At 48.4% G+C, this 19,672-nt stretch overlaps 1 protein-coding gene across 6 annotated transcripts in view; it reads left to right on the forward strand.

The window, feature by feature from the left end:
• Positions 1 to 19,672, forward strand: part of CHD8 (chromodomain helicase DNA binding protein 8) — a 1,013,809-nt gene that overhangs the window by 905,308 nt on the left and 88,829 nt on the right. For all 6 annotated transcript variants that reach the window (XM_069238270.1, XM_069238269.1, XM_069238274.1 and 3 more), the window contains exon 34: positions 17,064 to 17,177. In XM_069238270.1, the coding sequence (XP_069094371.1) occupies positions 17,064 to 17,177 (114 nt within the window). The remainder of the gene's footprint in view (positions 1 to 17,063; positions 17,178 to 19,672) is intronic.

The following is a 19,672-nucleotide window of genomic DNA, read 5'->3' on the forward strand; positions in this document are numbered from 1 at the left end:
AATGGAAGGCCTGCGGATACATTTTTCATGGGCTCCCCATGGCTGGCATAATACATGCTGCAGCCCATGGGGATGCCCCGGTACCCCAATGCCCTGGTGTAAGGAAATGCCTCCTTGGCATGGTTACCCCCCTGACATTTTGCCTTTGCTGATGCCAAGTTATGATTTGAAAGTATGCTGAGGCCTGCTAACCAGGCCCCAGCACCAGTGTTCTTTCCCTAACCTGTACCTTTGTTTCCACAATTGGCACACCCTGGCATCCAGGTAAGTCCCTTGTAACTGGTACCCCTGGTACCAAGGGCCCTGATGCCAGGGAAGGTCTCTAAGGGCTGCAGCCTATCTTACGCCACCCTGGAGACCCCACACTCAGCACAGACACACTGCTTGCCAGCTTGTGTGTGCTGGTGGGGAGAAAATGACTAAGTCGACATGTCACTCCCCTCAGGGTGCCATGCCAACCTCACACTGCCTATAGGTATAGATAAGTCACCCCTCTAGCAGGCCTTACAGCCCTAAGGCAGGGTGCACTATACCATATGTGAGGGCATAAGTGCATGCGCACTATGCCCCTACAGTGTCTAAGCAAAACCTTAGAAATTGTTAGTGCAGGGTAGCCATAAGAGTATATGGTGTGGGAGTCTGTCATGCACGAACTCCACAGCAACATAATGGCTACACTGAAAACTGGGAAGTTTGGTATCAAACTTCTCAGCACAATAAATGCACACTGATGCCAGTGTACATTTTATTGTGAAATACACCCCAGAGGGCATCTTAGAGCTGCCCCCTGAAACCATACGAGACTACCAGTGTGGGCTGACTAGTTTTAGCAGCCTGCCACACACCAGACATGTTGCTGGCCACATGGGGAGAGTGCCTTTGTCACTCTGTGGCTAGTAACAAAGCCTGTACTGGGTGGAGGTGCTTCTCACCTCCCCCTGCAGGAGCTGTAACACCTGGCGGTGAGACTCAAAGGCTCACCCCCTTTGTTACAGCACCCCAGGGCACTCCAGCTAGTCGAGTTGCCTGCCCCCTCCGGTCACGGCCCCACTTTTGGCGGCAAGGCCAGGGGAGATAATGAGAAAAACAAGGAGTCGTCACTGGCCAGTCAGGACAGCCCCTAAGGTGTCCTGAGCTGAGGTGACTCTGACTTAGAAATCCTCCATCTTGCAGATGGAGGATTCCCCCAATAGGATTAAGGATGTGCCCCCCTCCCCTCAAGGAGGAGGCACAAAGAGGGTGTAGCCACCCTCAGGGCTAGTAGCCATTGGCTACTAACCCCCCAGACCTAAACACACCCCGAAAATCGAGTATTTAGGGGCTCCCAGAACTCAGGTAACTAGATTCCAGCCACCTAAGATGAAGAAGGACTGCTGAGCTGAAAATCCTGCAGAGAAGACGGAGACACCAACTGCTTTGGCCCCAGCTCTACCGGCGTGTCTCCCCACTTCAAGAGAACTGCATCAGCGACGCGTTCCACAGGGTCCAGCGACCTCTGAAGCCTCAGAGGACTAGCCTAAATCTAAAAGGACCAAGAACTCCTGAGGACAGCGGCTCTGCTCCAAAGAAGAAACATCTTTGGAACAAAGAAGCAACTTTTAAAGACAACACGTTTCCCGCCAGAAGCGTGAGACTTGGCACTCTGCACCCGACGCCCCCGGCTCGACTTGTGGAGAAACAACACTACAGGGAGGACTCCCCGGCGACTGTGAGCCCGTGAGTAGCTAGAGTTGACCCCCCTGATCCCCCACAGCGACGCCTGCAGAGAGAATCCAGAGGCTCCCCCTGACCGCGACTGCCTGCTTCTAAGAACCCGACGCCTGGTAAGGACACTGCACCCACAGCCCCCAGGACCTGTAGGATCCGACCTCCAGTGCAGGAGCGACCCCCAGGTGGCCCTCTCCCTTGCCCAGGTGGTGGTTACCCCGAGGAGCCCCCCCCTTGCCTGCAACGCTGAAGAGACCCCTTGGTCTCTCATTGAAACCTATTGGAAACCCGACGCGAGTTTGCACACTGCACCCGGCCACCCCGCGCTGCTGAGGGTGTACTTTTTGTGCTGACTTGTGTCCCCCCCGGTGCCCTACAAAACCCCCCTGGTCTGCCCTTCGAAGGCGCGGGTACTTACCTGCTGGCAGACTGGAACCGGGGCACCCCCTTCTCCATTGAAGCCTATGCATTTTGGGCACCACTTTGACCTCTGCACCTGACCGGCCCTGAGCTGCTGGTGTGGTAAATTTGGGGATGCTCTGAACCCCCAACGGTGGGCTACCTTCGACCCAACTTTGAACCCTGTAGGTGGTTTACTTACCCGCAAAACTAACAAACACTTACCTCCCCCAGGAACTGTTGAAAATTGCACAGTGTCTAGTTTTAAAATAGCTTATTGCCATGTGTGTGAAAACTGTATATGCTATTTTGCTACTTCAAAGTTCCGAAAGTTCCTAAGTGAAATACCTTTCATTTAAAGTATTGTTTGTAAATCTTGAACCTGTGGTTCTTAAAATAAACTAAGAAAAAATATTTTTCTATATAAAAACCTATGGACCTGGAATTGTCTGAGTGTGTGTTCCCCATTTATTGCCTGTGTGTGTACATCAAATGCTTAACACTACCCTCTGATGAGACTACTGCTTGACCACACTCCCACAAAATAGAGCATTATAATTATCTCTTTTTGCCACTACCTTACCTCTGGGGAACCCTTGGACTCTGTGCATGCTATTTCTTACTTTGAAATAGTACATACAGAGCCAACTTCCTACACCTGGGTACCGTATACTAGGGACTTACATAGGGGGGCCAGTATGCCAAATGTGGGGTGAAAAAGCTACATGTAACCAAGTTGGAAGGGAGAGAGCATAATCACTGGAGTCCAGGTTAGCAGGATCCCAGTGAACACAGTGAAACACACTGACAAGCAGAAAATGGTGGTAACCAGGCAAAGAAAGAGGGTACTTACCTACAAAAGGCCACTTAAGCTTCGTAAATCTACGTAAAAAGGACAACCATTTAATGAGGGAAAACCAAACTATCCACTTTCTCATCATGGGGAACAATCTGGGGATGTGAACTGAAGATGGCCTACATCCTGCCAAATATCAGACTTAAGTAGTCAAGGTGTCAGATGAATCCTCGAAATAGAGCTGACCTTTTGCTACAGTACAGCACTATATCAGGCCGACTTTCAAGCTTGTGGCAACAGATTTGGTACAACACTGCTGGAGCAGCTGGCAGCCCTTTGGTACAACAACCAGTGAAACATTCGGCTAGAGTTAATATATGTTCCAGCACAGATTGTGGATTAGGCAGATTCCAAATGGGGCCAGTTGAAAGTGTGACTGGAGTTCCAAAGGCTTCCTGGGGATGGAAGGCACACCACAGAGAGGTGGAGTAATATTGAAGATTTTACTCCACCTCTGCGCACTTGTTTGAAACCCCTGTTGTGAGGCAGTTTCTGAAAGGCTTTAAAAAAAAAAAAATCTTTCCAAATCGTTTGTGATGCCACAGTGGATTGTTAACAAGGTGTAAGGAAATGCCTCCTTGGCATGGTTACCCCCTGACTTTTTGCCTTTGCTGATGCTATCTTTTGAATTGAAAGTGTGCTGAGGCCTGCTAACCAGGCCCCAGCACCAGTGTTCTTTCCCTAACCTGTACTTTTGTTTTCACAATTGGCACACCCTGGCATCCAGGTAAGTCCCTTGTAACTGGTACCCCTGGTACCAAGGGCCCTGATGCCAGGGAAGGTCTCTAAGGGCTGCAGCATATCTTATGCCACCCTGGGGATCCCTCACTCAGCACAGACACACTGCTTGCCAGCTTGTGTGTGCTGGTGAGGACAAAACGAGTAAGTCGACATGGCACTCCCCTCAGGGTGCCACGCCAACCTCACACTGCCTATGCAGTATAGATAAGTCACCCCTCTAGCAGGCCTTACAGCCCTAAGGCAGGGTGCACTATACCATAGGTGAGGGCACCAGTGCATGAGCACTGTGCCCCTACAGTGTCTAAGCAAAACCTTAGACATTGTAAGTGCAGGGTAGCCATAAGAGTATATGGTCTGGGAGTCTGTCAAACACGAACTCCACAGCACCATAATGGCTACACTGAAAACTGGGAAGTTTGTTATCAAACTTCTCAGCACAATAAATGCACACTGATGCCAGTGTACATTTTATTGTAAAATACACCCCAGAGGGCACCCCCTGAAACCTTAACCAACTACCTGTGTAGGCTGACTGGTTTTAGCAGCCTGCCACACTCGAGACATGTTGCTGGCCACATGGGGAGAGTGCCTTTGTCACTCTGTGGCCAGTAACAGCCTGCACTGGGTGGAGATGCTATCACCTCCCCCAGGCAGGAGCTGTAACACCTGGCAGTGAGCCTCAAAGGCTCACCCCCTTTGTTCCAGCACCACATGGCACTCCAGCTAGTGGAGTTGCCCGCCCCCTCCGGTCACGGCCCCACTTTTGGCGGCAAGGCCGGAGGAAATAATGAGAATAACAAGGAGGAGTCACTGGCCAGTCAGGACAGCCCCTAAGGTGTCCTGAGCTGAAGTGACTAACTTTTAGAAATCCTCCATCTTGCAGATGGAGGATTCCCCCAATAGGGATAGGAATGTGACCCCCTCCCCTTGGGAGGAGGCACAAAGAGGGTGTACCCACCCTCAGGGCTAGTAGCCATTGGCTACTAACCCCCCGGACCTAAACACGCCCTTAAATTTAGTATTTAAGGGCTCTCCTGAACCTAAGAATTTAGATTCCTGCAACTTAAAGAAGAAGAGGACTGCTGAGCTGAAAAACCCTGCAAAGAAGAAGACACCAACTGCTTTGGCCCCAGCCCTACCGCCCTGTCTCCCTCCTTCGGAAGAAAACTGCTCCAGCGACGCTTTCCCCAGGACCAGCAACCTCTGAATCCTCAGAGGACTGCCCTGCTTCCAAAAGACCAAGAAACTCCCGAGAACAGCGGCCCTGTTCAACAAAGACTGCAACTTTGTTTCCAGAGAAGAAGCGTGAGACTTGCAACACTGCACCCGGCGACCCCGACTCGACTGGTGGAGAAACAACGCTACAGGGAGGACCCCCAGGCGACTCCAAGACTGAGTAACCAAAGTTGTCCCCCCTGAGCCCCCACAGCGACGCCTGCAGAGGGAATCCCGAGGCTCCCCCTGACCGCGACTGCCTGACTGAAATCCCGACGCCTGGAAAAGACCCTGCACCAGCAGCCCCCAGGACCTGAAGGATCGGAACTCCAGTGCAGGAGTGACCCCCAGGAGGCCCTCTCCCTTGCCCAGGTGGTGGCTACCCCGAGGAGCCCCCCCCTTGCCTGCAACGCTGAAGAGACCCCTTGGTCTCTCATTGAAACCTATTGGAAACCCGACGCGGGTTTGCACACTGCACCCGGCCGCCCCCGCGCTGCTGAGTGTGTACTTTTTGTGCTGACTTGTGTCCCCCCCGGTGCCCTACAAAACCCCCCTGGTCTGCCCTCCAAAGACGTGGGTACTTAGCTGCTGGCAGACTGGAACCGGGGCACCCCCTTCTCCATTGGAGCCTATGTGTTTTGGGCACCACTTTGAACTCTGTACCTGACCGGCCCTGAGCTGCTGGTGTGGTGACTTTGGGGTTGCTCTGAACCCCCAACGGTGGGCTACCTTGGACCCCAATTTTAACCCTGTAGATGGTTTACTTACCTGCAAGAACTAACAATAACTTACCTCCCCCAGGAACTGTTGAAAATTGCACTGTGTCCACTTTTAAAATAGCTATATGTGTTTTATGTAAAAAGTATATATGCTATTGTGATTATTCAAAGCTCCTAGAGTACTTACCTGCAATACCTTTCAAATGAGATATTACATGTAGAATTTGAACCTGTGGTTCTTAAAATAAACTAAGAAAATATATTTTTCTATACAAAAACCTATTGGCCTGGAATTGTCTTTGAGTTTGTGTTCCTCATTTATTGCCTGTGTGTATGTACAACAAATGCTTAACACTACTCCTTTGATAAGCCTACTGCTCGACCACACTACCACAAAATAGAGCATTAGTACTATCTCTTTTTGCCACTATCTTACCTCTAAGGGGAACCCTTGGACTCTGTGCATGCTATTCCTTACTTCGAAATAGCACATACAGAGCCAACTTCCTACACAAGGTCTTGAGTTTTCTCATGTGTGCACCTGACAAAAAACCTTACTAGTCCCACTGCAATAACTTACTGGGCCAAAGACAAAAACTATAAAACATTTGGCAATTTGGATAGTAAGAGATCAGTCTTGCGAACTCCACACCAGGTCACAAATTTAAAAATGTGTCCTAGCACCCATCATAAATGCACTTTGTGAAAGGCCACAGGGCAGCAAGGATGACATCCATAACTTTGGGTGGCAGCTCATTTGAAGTTAATTTCAGATGGTCAATCTCCACACATTGAGGTGTAGATTGCGCTGCGCCAGAAGATGGTCCCTGTATGAAGCTGGCCTGTTGTGTGGTGGGTACCTATGGTACTTACACTTAATAGCAGATCCAGGTATCCCCTCTTAGTGAAGTGTAGGTAGTGTCTAGAAGCTATGCTCTTTAGAGGTAGCTGTGGATGAGCAGCCAAGGCTTATCTAGGAGACATGCAAAGCTTGTGCAATGTCACTGTAGTCACACAGTACTAACACACGTGGAAAAAAAAAACTCAGATGCACAAAAATAAAGGTACATTATTTTTGGAACAAATCACCACAAAATACTAGACCGGTGACCCCCCACCCTTAGGAGGTAAGTAATACACTAAATAGATACACTAGCAATCAGAAATAGGCATAGCAAAGGTTAGAAAACAGTGCATATAGTAATAACCAATAGTTACCCTAGGGGGAGCACAAACCATATATATATATATATAAAATGGAATGAGAAGAAGGTACCCGCACCTAGGTATGTAAAATGTGTAGAGGGGGAGCTGGGAATACTATTAGAGATAAGTAACAGTACCTCCCAGCGACCAGGAACGCAGGAGTAATACACTGGATTCCCCCAAACCACCTAAAAGGAGGAAAAGAAAAGACATCCAGATAAGACTGCAAGAAAACCAGTGGTGGATTCCTGAAGAAAGAAGACCTGTGAAGTGAGGGGACCAAGTACAAGAGTCACAGTGAGTCCAGGAGCAGTAGAGACTACTACCCACTCAGCTATGGATGCAGGAGTTGGTCGACAGTGACGGAGAAGAGTTCCTGATGGATGCAGGTGAAGCCCCCCGCTGGAAGGGAGACTGAAGACCAGTGTTGGTGCAGGAATTCCACCAACAAGCTTTGGCAAAGGCAAACTCAGTTAGTGGAAAAGAGGTGATGCCGGGGACCAGCATGGCCCAGACAGACTCAACCCAGGAAGGTGAGTCACAGGGGACCCTCAGCGTTGCAGAGTCCACAGGAGCAGAGGCAGCACCCACAGGAGTCTCAAAGGACGGGGACACAAGTCACAGAAAAAGACCACACAGCACTACAAAAGAGGATCCCGCACCACAGGAGAACCACATAGGAGGCTGTGCTTTGCAGGACAGAGTGCTGGTCGCTGGAGCTACATGTCGCCTTAAGATCCCTTGGAGGAGATGCAAACTAGCCTTGGCAGCTGCAAGAGACGCAGTGCACCGGGGTTACTGTCCTGAGTGGGGAGGCAAAGGCTTACCTCCACAGAAGTGGGACAGCTGGCAGAGAGGACCAAGAGGACTACTCCGGACCATCACCTGTGATGCAGGATTCATGCAGCTCAGCAGGAGAGGGGATCCACGCAGCTGGTTGTCGCTTGTTGTAGGTACCTGTGGTTGCAGGGGAGTGAGGAAACTGATGGAAAGCTGGCAGGAGCCCTGGAAATAATGTTGCTGAAGAGTCCTTTAGAAAGCAGTTTGTCGGGTCCTGGACCACCCCAGGGATGATGCCCAGAGCTCCCCCAGAGGGTCCCTGGGTTCTGCCATCTTGAATCAAAGGTTGGCAGGGACCTCTGGGAGCATGTGAGTGGCCAGATCAGGCAGGTGATGTCCGAGCCCCTCTTGATAGGTTGTCACCTAGCTAGGTGACCAATCCTCCTTTCAGGGCTATTTAGTGTCTCTCGATTGGTGGGTCCTCAGATTCGGCTTGCAAGAATCTTGCAGGACTCCGCTGCAACCTCTGCTTCGGGTTCTGGCACTGCGACTGCGACTGGACACTCCAGGAACCAACAATCTGCATCCACGATGAAGACTCTGCTTGCGACATTGTTTCGACAGCTCCTTCCAGTGTCTGCAACATTTCCCCGGCTGTGCATCCTCTGAGGGTGGCAAGTCTTCAGTCTGCACGAGAAGGAAGAAGGGATCTCACTTGGAGTGATGGAGCCCCTCCCCTGCATCCACAGTCACTAACTGCAACGACGACCGGCTGCGTGGATCTCCGCTCATTCTGAGGTGCAGGGATCCTACTTAACGGTTGGTGGTCCTCTTGTTCCTCTCTGCCAGCTGTCCAGCTTTGGAGGAGATAAGCCTTTGCCTTCCGACGCAGGACAGTACACACGTGCACTGTGTCTCTTGCAGCTGCCAAGGCTTGTTAGCTTCTCCTCCAAAGGATCTTCAGGCTCCGTGTTGCTGTGTAGCCTGAGCCCCCAGCACTCCTTCCTTCGACGCACAGCCCTCTGCGTGCTTCTCCTGTGACGTGCATGGTCTCCTCTGACTCCTGGTTCCTTGTCCAGTGAGTCTCCTTTGGAGGCTGCCTCTTCTGTGGACTCTCTGCCTTGCTGAGGGCCCCCCTAGACTCCCCCTGGGGGTTGAGTCCTCCTAGACCTTGCTGGTCCCCGGCAGCTCTACTTGTGCTTTACTGCGACTTCTGCCTTTGCCAAGGCTTGTTGGTGGCTGTTCTAAGCCACTGACTGATTGCAATCTTCTATCTGGCATGGGACATAGACTGCATCATCCAGGAACTCTTCAGCTGCTCCAGGGCTGCATTCCGGACTGTCTTCATCCTACCGTCGACCAACTCCTGCAACCACAGCTGGGTGGGTAGTAGCTCCTGCTCCCCCTGGACTCTTCTGTGACTTCTGGACTTGGTCCCCTTCTTCCACACGTCTCCCTCTTCAGGAATCCACCGTTGGTTTTCTGCAGTCTTGTCTGGGTGTTGCATTTTCTTTTCCTTCCTTTTGGGTGGTTTGTGGAAAATCCAGTAACTTACTCCTTTCTTTCTGGTCGCTAGGGGACCTGTGGTACTTACCTTTGGGGGTTCCTAGTTCCCCCAGTTCCCCTCTACACATTCCACTTACCTAGGTGGGGGTCCTGCGTTCGCATAAATTTTTTTTTTTTTAGTATATGGTTTGGGCTCCCCCTAGGGTCACTTTTGTCTATTTGCATTTTCACAGTTTTCTATCACTATTTATGCCTATTACTGATAACTTGAGTACATATCTAGTGTCACTTATCTCCTAATGGAAGGTTGCCCCTCTAGTAATTTTTGGTAATTGTGTCACTTAAAATAAAGTACCTATATTTTTGTAACACTGAGTGTTTTCTTTCATGTGTGTAAGTACAGTAGTATTGCATGACTGTAGGAAGTTGGCTCTGTATGTGCTATTTCAAAGTAAGGAATAGCATGCACAGAGTCCAAGGGTTCCCCTTAGAGGTAAGATAGTGGCAAAAAGAGATAATACTAATGCTCTATTTTGTGGTAGTGTGGTCGAGCAGTAGGTTTATCAAAGGAGTAGTGTTAAGCATTTGTTGTACATACACACAGGCAATAAATGAGGAACACACATTCAGAAACAATTCCAGGCCAATAGGTTTTTGTTATAGAAAAATATCTTTTCTTAGTTTATTTTAAGAACCACAGGTTCAAATTCTACATGTAATATCTCATTTGAAAGGTATTGCAGGTAAGTACTTTAGGAACTTTGAATAATTACAATAGCATATATACTTTTTACATAACACACATTTAGCTGTTTTAAAAGTGGACACTTAGTGCAATTTTCACAGTTCCTGGGGGAGGTAAAGTAATGTTAGTTTTTGCAGGTACGTAAACCACCTACGGGGTTAAGATTGGGGTCCAAGGTAGCCCACCGTTGGGGGTTCAGAGCAACCCCAAAGTCACCACACCAGCAGAGGTCAAAGAGGTGCCCAAAACACATAGGCTTCAATGGAGGTAAGGGGGTGCCCCGGTTCCAGTCTGCCAGCAGGTAAGTACCCGCGTCTTCGGAGGGCAGACCAGGGGGGTTTTGTAGGGCACCGGGGGGGACACAAGTCCACACAAAGTACACCCTCAGCAGCGCGGGGGCGGCCGGGTGCAGTGTGCAAACAAGCGTCGGGTTTCCAGTGGGAGTCAATGGGAGACCAAGGGGTCTCTTCAGCGGTGCAGGCAGGCAAGGGGGGGGGCTCCTCGGGGTAGCCACCACCTGGGCAAGGGAGAGGGCCTCCTGGGGGTCACTCCTGCACTGGAGTTCCGATCCTTCAGGTGCTGGGGGCTGCGGGTGCAGGGTCTTTTCCAGCCGTCGGGATTTTAGAATCAGGCAGTCTCGGTCAGGGGGGAGCCTCGGGATTCCCTCTGCAGGCGTCGCTGTGGGGGTTCAGGGGGGACAACTTTTGTTACTCACAGTCTCGGAGTCGCCGGAGGGTCCTCCCTGAGGTGTTGGTTCTCCACCAGTCGAGTCGGGGTCGCCGGGTGCAGTGTTGCAAGTCTCATGCTTCTTGCGGGGATTGCAGGGGTCTTTAAATCTGCTCCTCTGAAACAAAGTTGCAGTCTTTTTGGAACAGGGCCACTGTCCTCAGGAGTTTCTAGTCTTTCTTGAAGCAGGGCAGTCCTCTGAGGATTCAGAGGTCGCTGGTCCTGGGGAAGGCGTCGCTGGAGCAGGTTTCTTTGGAAGGCAGGAGACAGGCCGGTAGGACTGGGGCCAAAGCAGTTGGTGTCGTCTTTCTTCTTCTGCAGGGGTTTTCAGCTCAGCAGTCCTCTTCTTCTTGTAAGTTGGAGGAATCTAAATTCTTAGGTTCAGGGGAGCCCTTAAATACTAAATTTAAGGGCGTGTTTAGGTCTGGGGGGTTAGTAGCCAATGGCTACCAGCCCTGAGGGTGGGTACACCCTCTTTGTGCCTCCTCCCAAGGGGAGGGGGTCACATTCCTATCCCTATTGGGGGAATCCTCCATCTGCAAGATGGAGGATTTCTAAAAGTCAGTCACCTCAGCTCAGGACACCTTAGGGGCTGTCCTGACTGGCCAGTGACTCCTCCTTGTTTTTCTCATTATCTCTCCTGGACTTGCTGCCAAAAGTGGGGGCTGTGTCCAGGGGGCGGGCATCTCCACTAGCTGGAGTGCCCTGGGTCATTGTAACACGAAGCTTGAGCCTTTGAAGCTCACTGCTAGGTGTTACAGTTCCTGCAGGGGGGAAGGTGTGAAGCACCTCCACCCAGAGCAGGCTTTGTTTCTGTCCTCAGAGAGCACAAAGGCTCTCACCGCATGGGGTCAGAAACTCGTCTCTCAGCAGCAGGCTGGCACAGACCAGTCAGTCCTGCACTGAACAATTGGGTAAAATACAGGGGGTATCTCTAAGATGCCCTCTGTGTGCATTTTTTTTATAAATCCAACACTGGCATCAGTGTGGGTTTATTATTCTGAGAAGTTTGATACTAAACTTCCCAGTATTCAGTGTAGCCATTATGGAGCTGTGGAGTTCGTTTTTGACAGACTCCCAGACCATATACTCTTATGGCTACACTGCACTTACAATGTCTAAGGTTTTGCTTAGACACTGTAGGGGCATAGTGCTCACGTACATATGCCCTCACCTGTGGTATAGTGCACCCTGCCTTAGGGCTGTAAGGCCTGCTAGAGGGGTGACTTACCTATGACACAGGCAGTGTGAGGTTGGCATGGCACCCTGAGGGGAGTGCCAGGTCGACTTAGTCATTTTCTCCCCACCAGCACACACAAGCTGGCAAGCAGTGTGTCTGTGCTGAGTGAGGGGTCCCTAGGGTGGCATAAGACATGTTGCAGCCCTTAGAGACCTTCCCTGGCATCAGGGCCCTTGGTACCAGGAGTACCAGTTACAAGGGACTTACCTGGGTGCCAGGGTTGTGCCAATTGTGGAGACAATGGTACATTTTAGGTGAAAGAACACTGGTGCTTGGGGCCTGGTTAGCAGGGTCCCAGCACACTTCTCAGTCAAGTCAGCATCAGTATCAGGCAAAAAGTGGGGGGTAACTGCAACAGGGAGCCATTTCTTTACAATGACCTTTGCATGTCACCTAGATAAGCCTTGGCTGCTCATCCACAGCTACCTCTCGAAAGCCTTGCTTCTAGACACTGGCTACATTATATGGGATACCTGGACCTGTTATAAGGTGCAAGTACCGTAGGTTCCCACCACACACCAGGCAAGCTTCCTACACCTTGACACTTAACCTAAGTTGTCTCTGAATTCTCCCTATCTTCTTACCACTAAGGTGAGTGCATCATTTATAGTCTAATTTTCTGAGCTGTGAAATGATAGGAACTTAATATGATTATGGAAATCTTCCAACCTGGCCCTTCTTTTAAGGCTGAATTACCTTTTATGTAGGCAATAGTGGCTCCTATTCTGACATCTTGTTCTGTACCATCGTTTCTTCTAGTTATTAGCTGCTGTCTTGCCATGCTTCATAGGCCAGATACCTTGAGACCTTGTCTTGCTGACACATCATCCCTCACCGCGGGTTCGTGGTAACAGGCATCCAGTTTTGTGGTTAATTGTAATGCATACCCTTCTACTTATCTGAACTGGGAGGTGAAACAAAGTGATTCCATGGGCTGAAAGAAATTTTAGTTAGGCAGTTTGCCATTGCATTCTTTTTGTGATTCTTGCCTTCTGACTCAAGATTCTCATACCCTATGGGAGATGGCACAAGAGGGCTGGCCTCCATTGTAAAACATCTCTGTACGTCCTAGCACAAACAGTTAAAGATGGACAGGGCGCAGCCAAGCTGATTGTGTGCTGTGGCCTAGAGTGTAGAAGTTCAGTTCCCAGCATTATGGAAACTAGGCTTATATCCTGCAGACTCCTGGATGTGCCCTCAGGGTCTTCCGAACACTTTGGCATAATTTTTTTGTTGCCAGGCTCTTTAGTGACAAGGTCCGTTCTGCCCAGGAAAAGCTGAAGTAGAGTCAGGTGACACGCGCTGTTTGGGTTTTGAGTCCCCTGTGTGATAATTCCCCTAGCAATATTGTAAATGTCATGGTCACTCCATGTCCCTGCTTGAGCAAAGATGGCACTACAGGGACAGCTGCAATCTTCCTCCTCCTCAGATAGCATTCCATCAAAACATCTTTAGTTTATTCTTAGGTGAACGTAGGCTGCCTTAGTAATATCAAAACAACCACTTTGCGACTCACTCATGTTCAACAATTTTGGACCAGTGGGTCTTAATGATGGTCCAAGTTGGCCACCATCTATCTTTTTGGACAGCTGCTCCCCAGAGCCTCCTGATGTTTATTTCATTCTCCCACGCTTATGCGCAAATCCTTTCAAGGGAGATGTTGATGTTTTTCCCCAGAACGAAGCAGAGACTTGGTACTATTAGTTAGTGGTTCCTAAGAAGAATGGAGGCCGGCGGCCGATTCTGAGTTCCTAACGTATTCCTTCAGAAGGAGAAATTCACATTGGCCCCTCGTGTCTCTAAAAAGCTCATGCTGATGGTATCAGCCCATCATCGCAAGTTGGGGCTATGCATCTTACAGTACCTCCTTGGCTGCCTGTTGTAGCCAGAGCCTGCTTAACTAGTCTGACAACCTGCAGCACGTCACTCCTGTCCAACCAGGGATTTTTAATCAAGGAGCAAAAATCCCATCGCCACACTCCCACCCCTTACCCATCCCTATTTCCCCATCCCAACAGATAGCCATCTTGGACACAGTAGCTCTGAAGGCCTTTCTGCCTCTGCAGTGAATCCAAGACATTCAGCCTATGATCCTGATGTTCCAGCCTCAAAAGTTTAGATATTTCTCGGACTTTTGTACATCAGCATAAACAATGGGGCTAGAACTGAGACTACTTCCTGGGGCAGATCCACTCTCGAGATTTGGAGCAATGGAAGACTGATAAGGTTTTTATGTCCCCTGCCATTGGCCACAGTGGTAACAGATGCATCATCCCTTAGCTGTGGAAGGGTACCTGGATGAGATGGCAGTCCTGTTGGAGCGACCCTGCCACATAAATCGGTTGCATGTGCTTGCCCTCCATTTTGCTCTGAAGGGATTTGTACCATCAGCCAGGTTCATGTTGATTCATTGTGCTCATTGACAAAATAATGCCATGAGGTATTACGACAAATAGGTCAGCATGGGCTTGTTTTGTTTCTTGTCTGGAAGTGCTGAGTTGGTGGAGCTGTCTAGCGCCCAATGAGGCTTCTTTATTAACTAGTCATTTAGTAGGTTCCCTCACAATTGGGGCTCATAGTGCATCAGGTGTATTTTTGCTGAACAAAAATGGATCACGTAACCTTCACACAGTGGTCTTAGTGCCTGCTTTTTGAGCCTTTCATTTCCTTTCTAGTAGGTCTCCGCAGGCTGAGTCCGCTTTCAGACTGCTGTACATGTTCTCCCTGCTTCCTCTTTCCAAACGTGCGGAAGAAAGAGAGACAAGACTAACCACAAGTTGTGAGCATCTGCCTCCATTGATATGTTTTGACCTTCCATCAGAAGTAGTGGATGCAATTCTGGTTGTTTACAGCCCTTCCACCAAATCCCATGTGCTCATTTCAGTAGGCTTACTTCATTTCATGGTGTGAGGAGCAGCTCATTGATACTTTATATGCAAGATCGCCAGATGTTCTGTTGTTGGTCATCTTTTGCCTGATAAGGGTTTGCTGGAGGCGCAGTTTAAAGGTTACCTGTAGGCCCGCTAAGCTTTTCCAATCTATCAGATCAGACCTCATTATTTAAGTTACCTTGTGTTGGGTTTCCTAAAAGTGCTTTTGTAATGACATTCCTCTTTTCTGTGGTCACCCCCAAGGTTTTGGACTGATGCTGCTGTGAGAGTGCACTGAGGCCTGCTAACCAGATCTCCATGCCAGCTCCCTGACCCTTAAATATGTATGCTTGATTGACCTGTACCCAATTGGTATAAGCTAGCTCACTTCTATGTCCTTAGTATATGCTACTAGAGGTAAGTTAAGTTGTCTCCTTAGGGTCTGCCACACTTATTGTGCCATCGTGAGTTGGATAAGGTAAAACGTGTCTGCCACTGCAGACTGCTGAGCAGCTCAAAAACTGCTAAATCGACCTTGCAAACCTCCCTTTTTAATGTGTCGCCCCTAAACATGCCTATCGAAACCGAAAGCAGAGTGCTGTATGTGCAGAAGTAGAACATGTGTTTTACATGTTCTGACCTCAAGAACCCACCATGGTCATTTTTACTGTGAGGAAGGCAATTGTTAGCATGAAGTATTCAAGCCTCGTTCTGTGCATGGGTCCATAGGGTGGTTTCATTAGCTAAGCGAGTACCAAATTTTACTTATACAAAGGTGAGGGTGCTGCCCTTGGAGGAGCTGTTCTTTTTGAACCTTCAAAAATGTTTGATCATTGGTGTTCTGAAGAAGCTTTCTGCTGTGACTCCTTTATTGCATGCCACTGTGGTTGACAGGGTACCTTAAGCGAGGTGTAACAAAGTCCATCAATTAGAAGGTATGTGAGGTACCCCCATAAAGCTAGCTTCCTGCACCCATTTGCTTTTATGCTTGGTTGTACAGCACCACTGAATAAACCTGTTCGATTTTGCCGGGTAAAAATTTCTCTTAGTTGCTCTTTTGTCTTCTTTTATGATTTCCATTTTTCTCTGTGGTAATCCAAGATGCCCAAACTAACTGTCCTCAGCAGCCATGCCCCAGATATTCGACGCTGAGCTCCTCTGTTAGGAGGTCCTGGTGGATTGGTAGTGTCCTTACTCGGACCTGCGACATGTCTCCTAGGTGTGAAAATCATGTCTACCGGAACCAAAAGGAAGCGACCAAGATTAGTGTTGCCTGAGTTTACTTACATTTGTCTAGTCCCAGACGTATTAGTGGATACGGTGGAAAACCATATGCAAACTTATTTCCCTCATTAGGCTATAGATGGGGCATTCACTAGACGGGTGGTTTGGAGACTTGGATGTGAACCTTGAGCATTTCTAGTTTTCTGGGGTTGCAAAAAAGCCCACTTGCGGTGTGCCACAGTCTTTTTTTTTTTCTTTTTTTTTTTTTCTTCCTATGATCTGTTGCTTCAGTTCCCATTTGTGAGATGGTTCTGTCTGTCTGCTGGCCTTATCTCCCTTGATGCGTTGTATTTCCATTAGGTGAATAGCTAGTTTTGTAATCTTTCTTTGTATGGCCAATACATTTTGTGCCAGTTGGGACGTGAGTGTGATTTTACCAGCTTATTGAGGTGTAACTTTGTGGTTTTGTTGTTTGGATCAGACTTGTGTTTCCCTATATGTGTTTTCGAGGCCTTCTTGGTTAAAGCGACTGTTTCAGTTTCAACATATGTATGTGATGCATGTGTTGGACTCCTTAAGCCCCTGCCATTGAGTTTCCCTCTGTGACCGCCCCACCCTGTGTATGATGCATCCGTTGTGATGATTTCTGAACGAGTTGGATGTTCGAAAGGTATACCAACAGCGATATTGCCTGTGCTCGAAAAAAGGAGAAAAACTAACATTGTGCAGGGATGGCTCCTAAATGCAACTCAAGTTCATCATGTCCAGGAGAGGGCATACGAACAATGGACTGTGGCACCACCTGTTGGCACATGGGAGCTTTTTCCAGATCCTGTCTGTCCAAGGTGAGGAATCTGCAGGTAGATAGAATGTGCATTAGAAAAGGTGAGTAATGTATTCCTTAGGCTGACCAATTAAATAACTTCCTGCGGAATTGGAAGACTCAAACCTCAGTGTTGCCCAACAGTTATATTTCCCTACAGATGCATGCTAAGTCTTTTCAGTTAATCCATTCCTTTTTTGCTCACAGGCCCGCTATGTTTCATGCCTTACCCCTATTGTACCTTCACTGTTCTAAACTGATTGGGTACTTTAAACACCTGTCTCTCTCTTTGTGTCTTTTTCTTAGGAGGAGGGTCTAAAGATGACATTCCAAAAGCATCGTATGCTGGCAAATGGGGGAGTCTCAGATGGTCACCTTCTCTTTCGCAAAAAGAAGGGGAGTAAGAAGAAGACCACTGAGGTGAGAACTTGGTGAAAGAAGCGGGTGGAGTAAGACTGAAGAAAGGGACCCAATGGTTTAAAATCCACAAGAAACACCCAGAAATCTCAAGCAATTAAGGAAGGGAGACCCCAATCTCAATATCCTGCACACACAAAAAGTTACAGTGTAGCACTTGCAAAAGCAAGTTTTTCTGAGGAATCCTGACTGGCATGTCATGTCAGTAACCTCACCACATCAGCTTTGAAGTTGAGAAATTAGCACAATTCCCAAACTAAATTAGTTACGAGGGAAACAATTTAATGATTAAGGTTAACACTAAAATTAAGTATATATGATGTGGGTAAAATCACTAGATATTAAAATAATTTTTACACTTAAATAATCTATGAAAATGAAAAATTAGGCACTATTTCCTCTGACTTCCTTCTAAAAGGGAAGCAGTTCTTTCATTTTGAGCATCAAAACAAAGCAGTTCCTCCAAGGGCATGGTTTTTAAAACGATCATGAGAAATTACTGTCCTACAAAAGAAAGGATTTACTCAGTTTTGAAGTAAGTATCAATGATAGAGAAGATAATGCAGAATATTCTTGAAACAGCACTCTACAATTTCCAAAGTTCTATAACTCACCTCCTAGTGCTCCAACGAATCTTAAACTTTCTGGGAATGCCCGTTGGACATCATACCATGGGGTCTAGCAGAGAAAAGTTGCTTTCTTTTTTTATTTAGGCCCACAGCCAAAACCCAAGCCACCAATGGTTGTGCAGGTGTTCTCCCAAGTGGAAACGGCTCTACTTTTTGGACTTTCCTTACTTCTGAAGGCTGAGGAAGAGACGCTCTATAGCTCGTGCTAGCTCTTTATTGATAGACTTGTACCTTCTTTAACTTGTGGATTGGCAAATAACTAGGTTCCATAGTCTTAAAAGCATATTTCTAATTCCAGAGATTACGGACAGTGAGAGATCTGGCTTCAGCCCTTCACCAGGCAGATCTGGATGCTACCTGAAGGTTATCCCTTGTTCTATTCAGCCTTAAGTCAGCCATTCATGTAGTGCCAATACCGTAAGCCCAGCTATGATTGGCAAATCATACTGTGTGTATTAAGTTTGAATTTGCACGTTCCCTTCCTTCCTTTCACCAACCTGTAGCACATTTTCTTCCTCTACTAGACAACTAAATCAAAGTAAATTTCAACCTTCTTAGGCACATCTGCTCCCATGCCCTGTGCTAAATCTAGCTGTAGCTTCCTCAACTTTTGAATATTCCACTGGACTGGATCTGAAAACGTATCTGTACTACATCTGCGTGCCATCCCTCTTTAGAAATCATTTGTGTGGCCTATAGATCACCACTTCTGTGCACTGATGTAGGAAGTTGGCTCTGTATATACTATTTCAAAGTAAGAAATAGTGTGCACAGAGTCCAAGGGTTCCCCTTAGAGGTAAGATAGTGGCAAAAGTAGATAATTCTAACGCTCTATTTTGTGGTAGTGTGGTCGAGCAGTAGGCTTATCAGAGGGTAGTATTAACCATTTGTTGTACACACACCGGCAATAAATGAGGCACACACACTCCAAGACTTACTCCAGGCCAATAGGTTTATTGAAAAATATATTTTCATAGTTTATTTTAAGAATCACAGTTTCAAGATTTACAGGTAATACTTTAAATGTAAGGTACTTCACTTAGATACTTTAGAAACTTTGAATGAAAACAATATCATGTACAGTCTTTGTAAAAATGGCAATAAGCTATTTTCAAAGTGGACACAGTGCAAAAATCAACAGTTCCTGGGAGAGGTAAGGAAAGGTTAGATTAGGAGGTAAGTAAAACACTTATATGTCTCAGTCCTGGGTCATAGGCAGCACACCGTTGGGCGTTCAGGGCAACCCCAAAGTTACCACTCCAGCAGCTCAGGGCCAGTAAGGTGCAGAGGTCAAAGAGGTGCCCAAAACACATAGGCGCCTATGGAGAACAGGGGTGCTCCGGTTCCAGCCTGCCAGCAGGTAAGTACCTGTGTCCTTGGGGGACCGACCAGGGGGGTTTTGTGGAGCACTGGGGGAGGGGGGCACAAGTAGGTACACAAAACACACCCTCAGCGGCACAGGGGCGGCTGGGTGCAGTGTGCAAAGCAGGCGTCTGGTTTTGTATAGGTTTCAATGGAGGAACCCCTGGGTCACTCTAGTGGTGCAGGCAGGCACGGGGTGGGGCTTCTCGGGACAGCCACCACCTGGGCAAGGCAGATGGTCACCTGGGGGGTCACTTCTGCGTCGAAGTTCGGTTCCTTCAGGTCCTGGGGGCTGCGGGTGCAGTGTTGGTTCCAGGCGTCGGGTCCCTTGTTACAGGCAGTCGCCGTCAGGGGGAGCCTCTGAATTCTCTCTGCAGGCGTCACTGTTGGGGCTCAGGGGGGTCGTCTCTGGTTACTCACGGGCTCCCAGTCGCCGGAGAGTCCTCCCTGAGGTGTTGGTTTTCTGCAGGTAGAGCCGGGGGCGTCGGGTGCAGAGTGTAGAGTCTC

This window comes from Pleurodeles waltl, chromosome 6, assembly GCF_031143425.1.
Source record: "Pleurodeles waltl isolate 20211129_DDA chromosome 6, aPleWal1.hap1.20221129, whole genome shotgun sequence".
Taxonomy (NCBI): Eukaryota; Metazoa; Chordata; class Amphibia; order Caudata; family Salamandridae; genus Pleurodeles; species Pleurodeles waltl.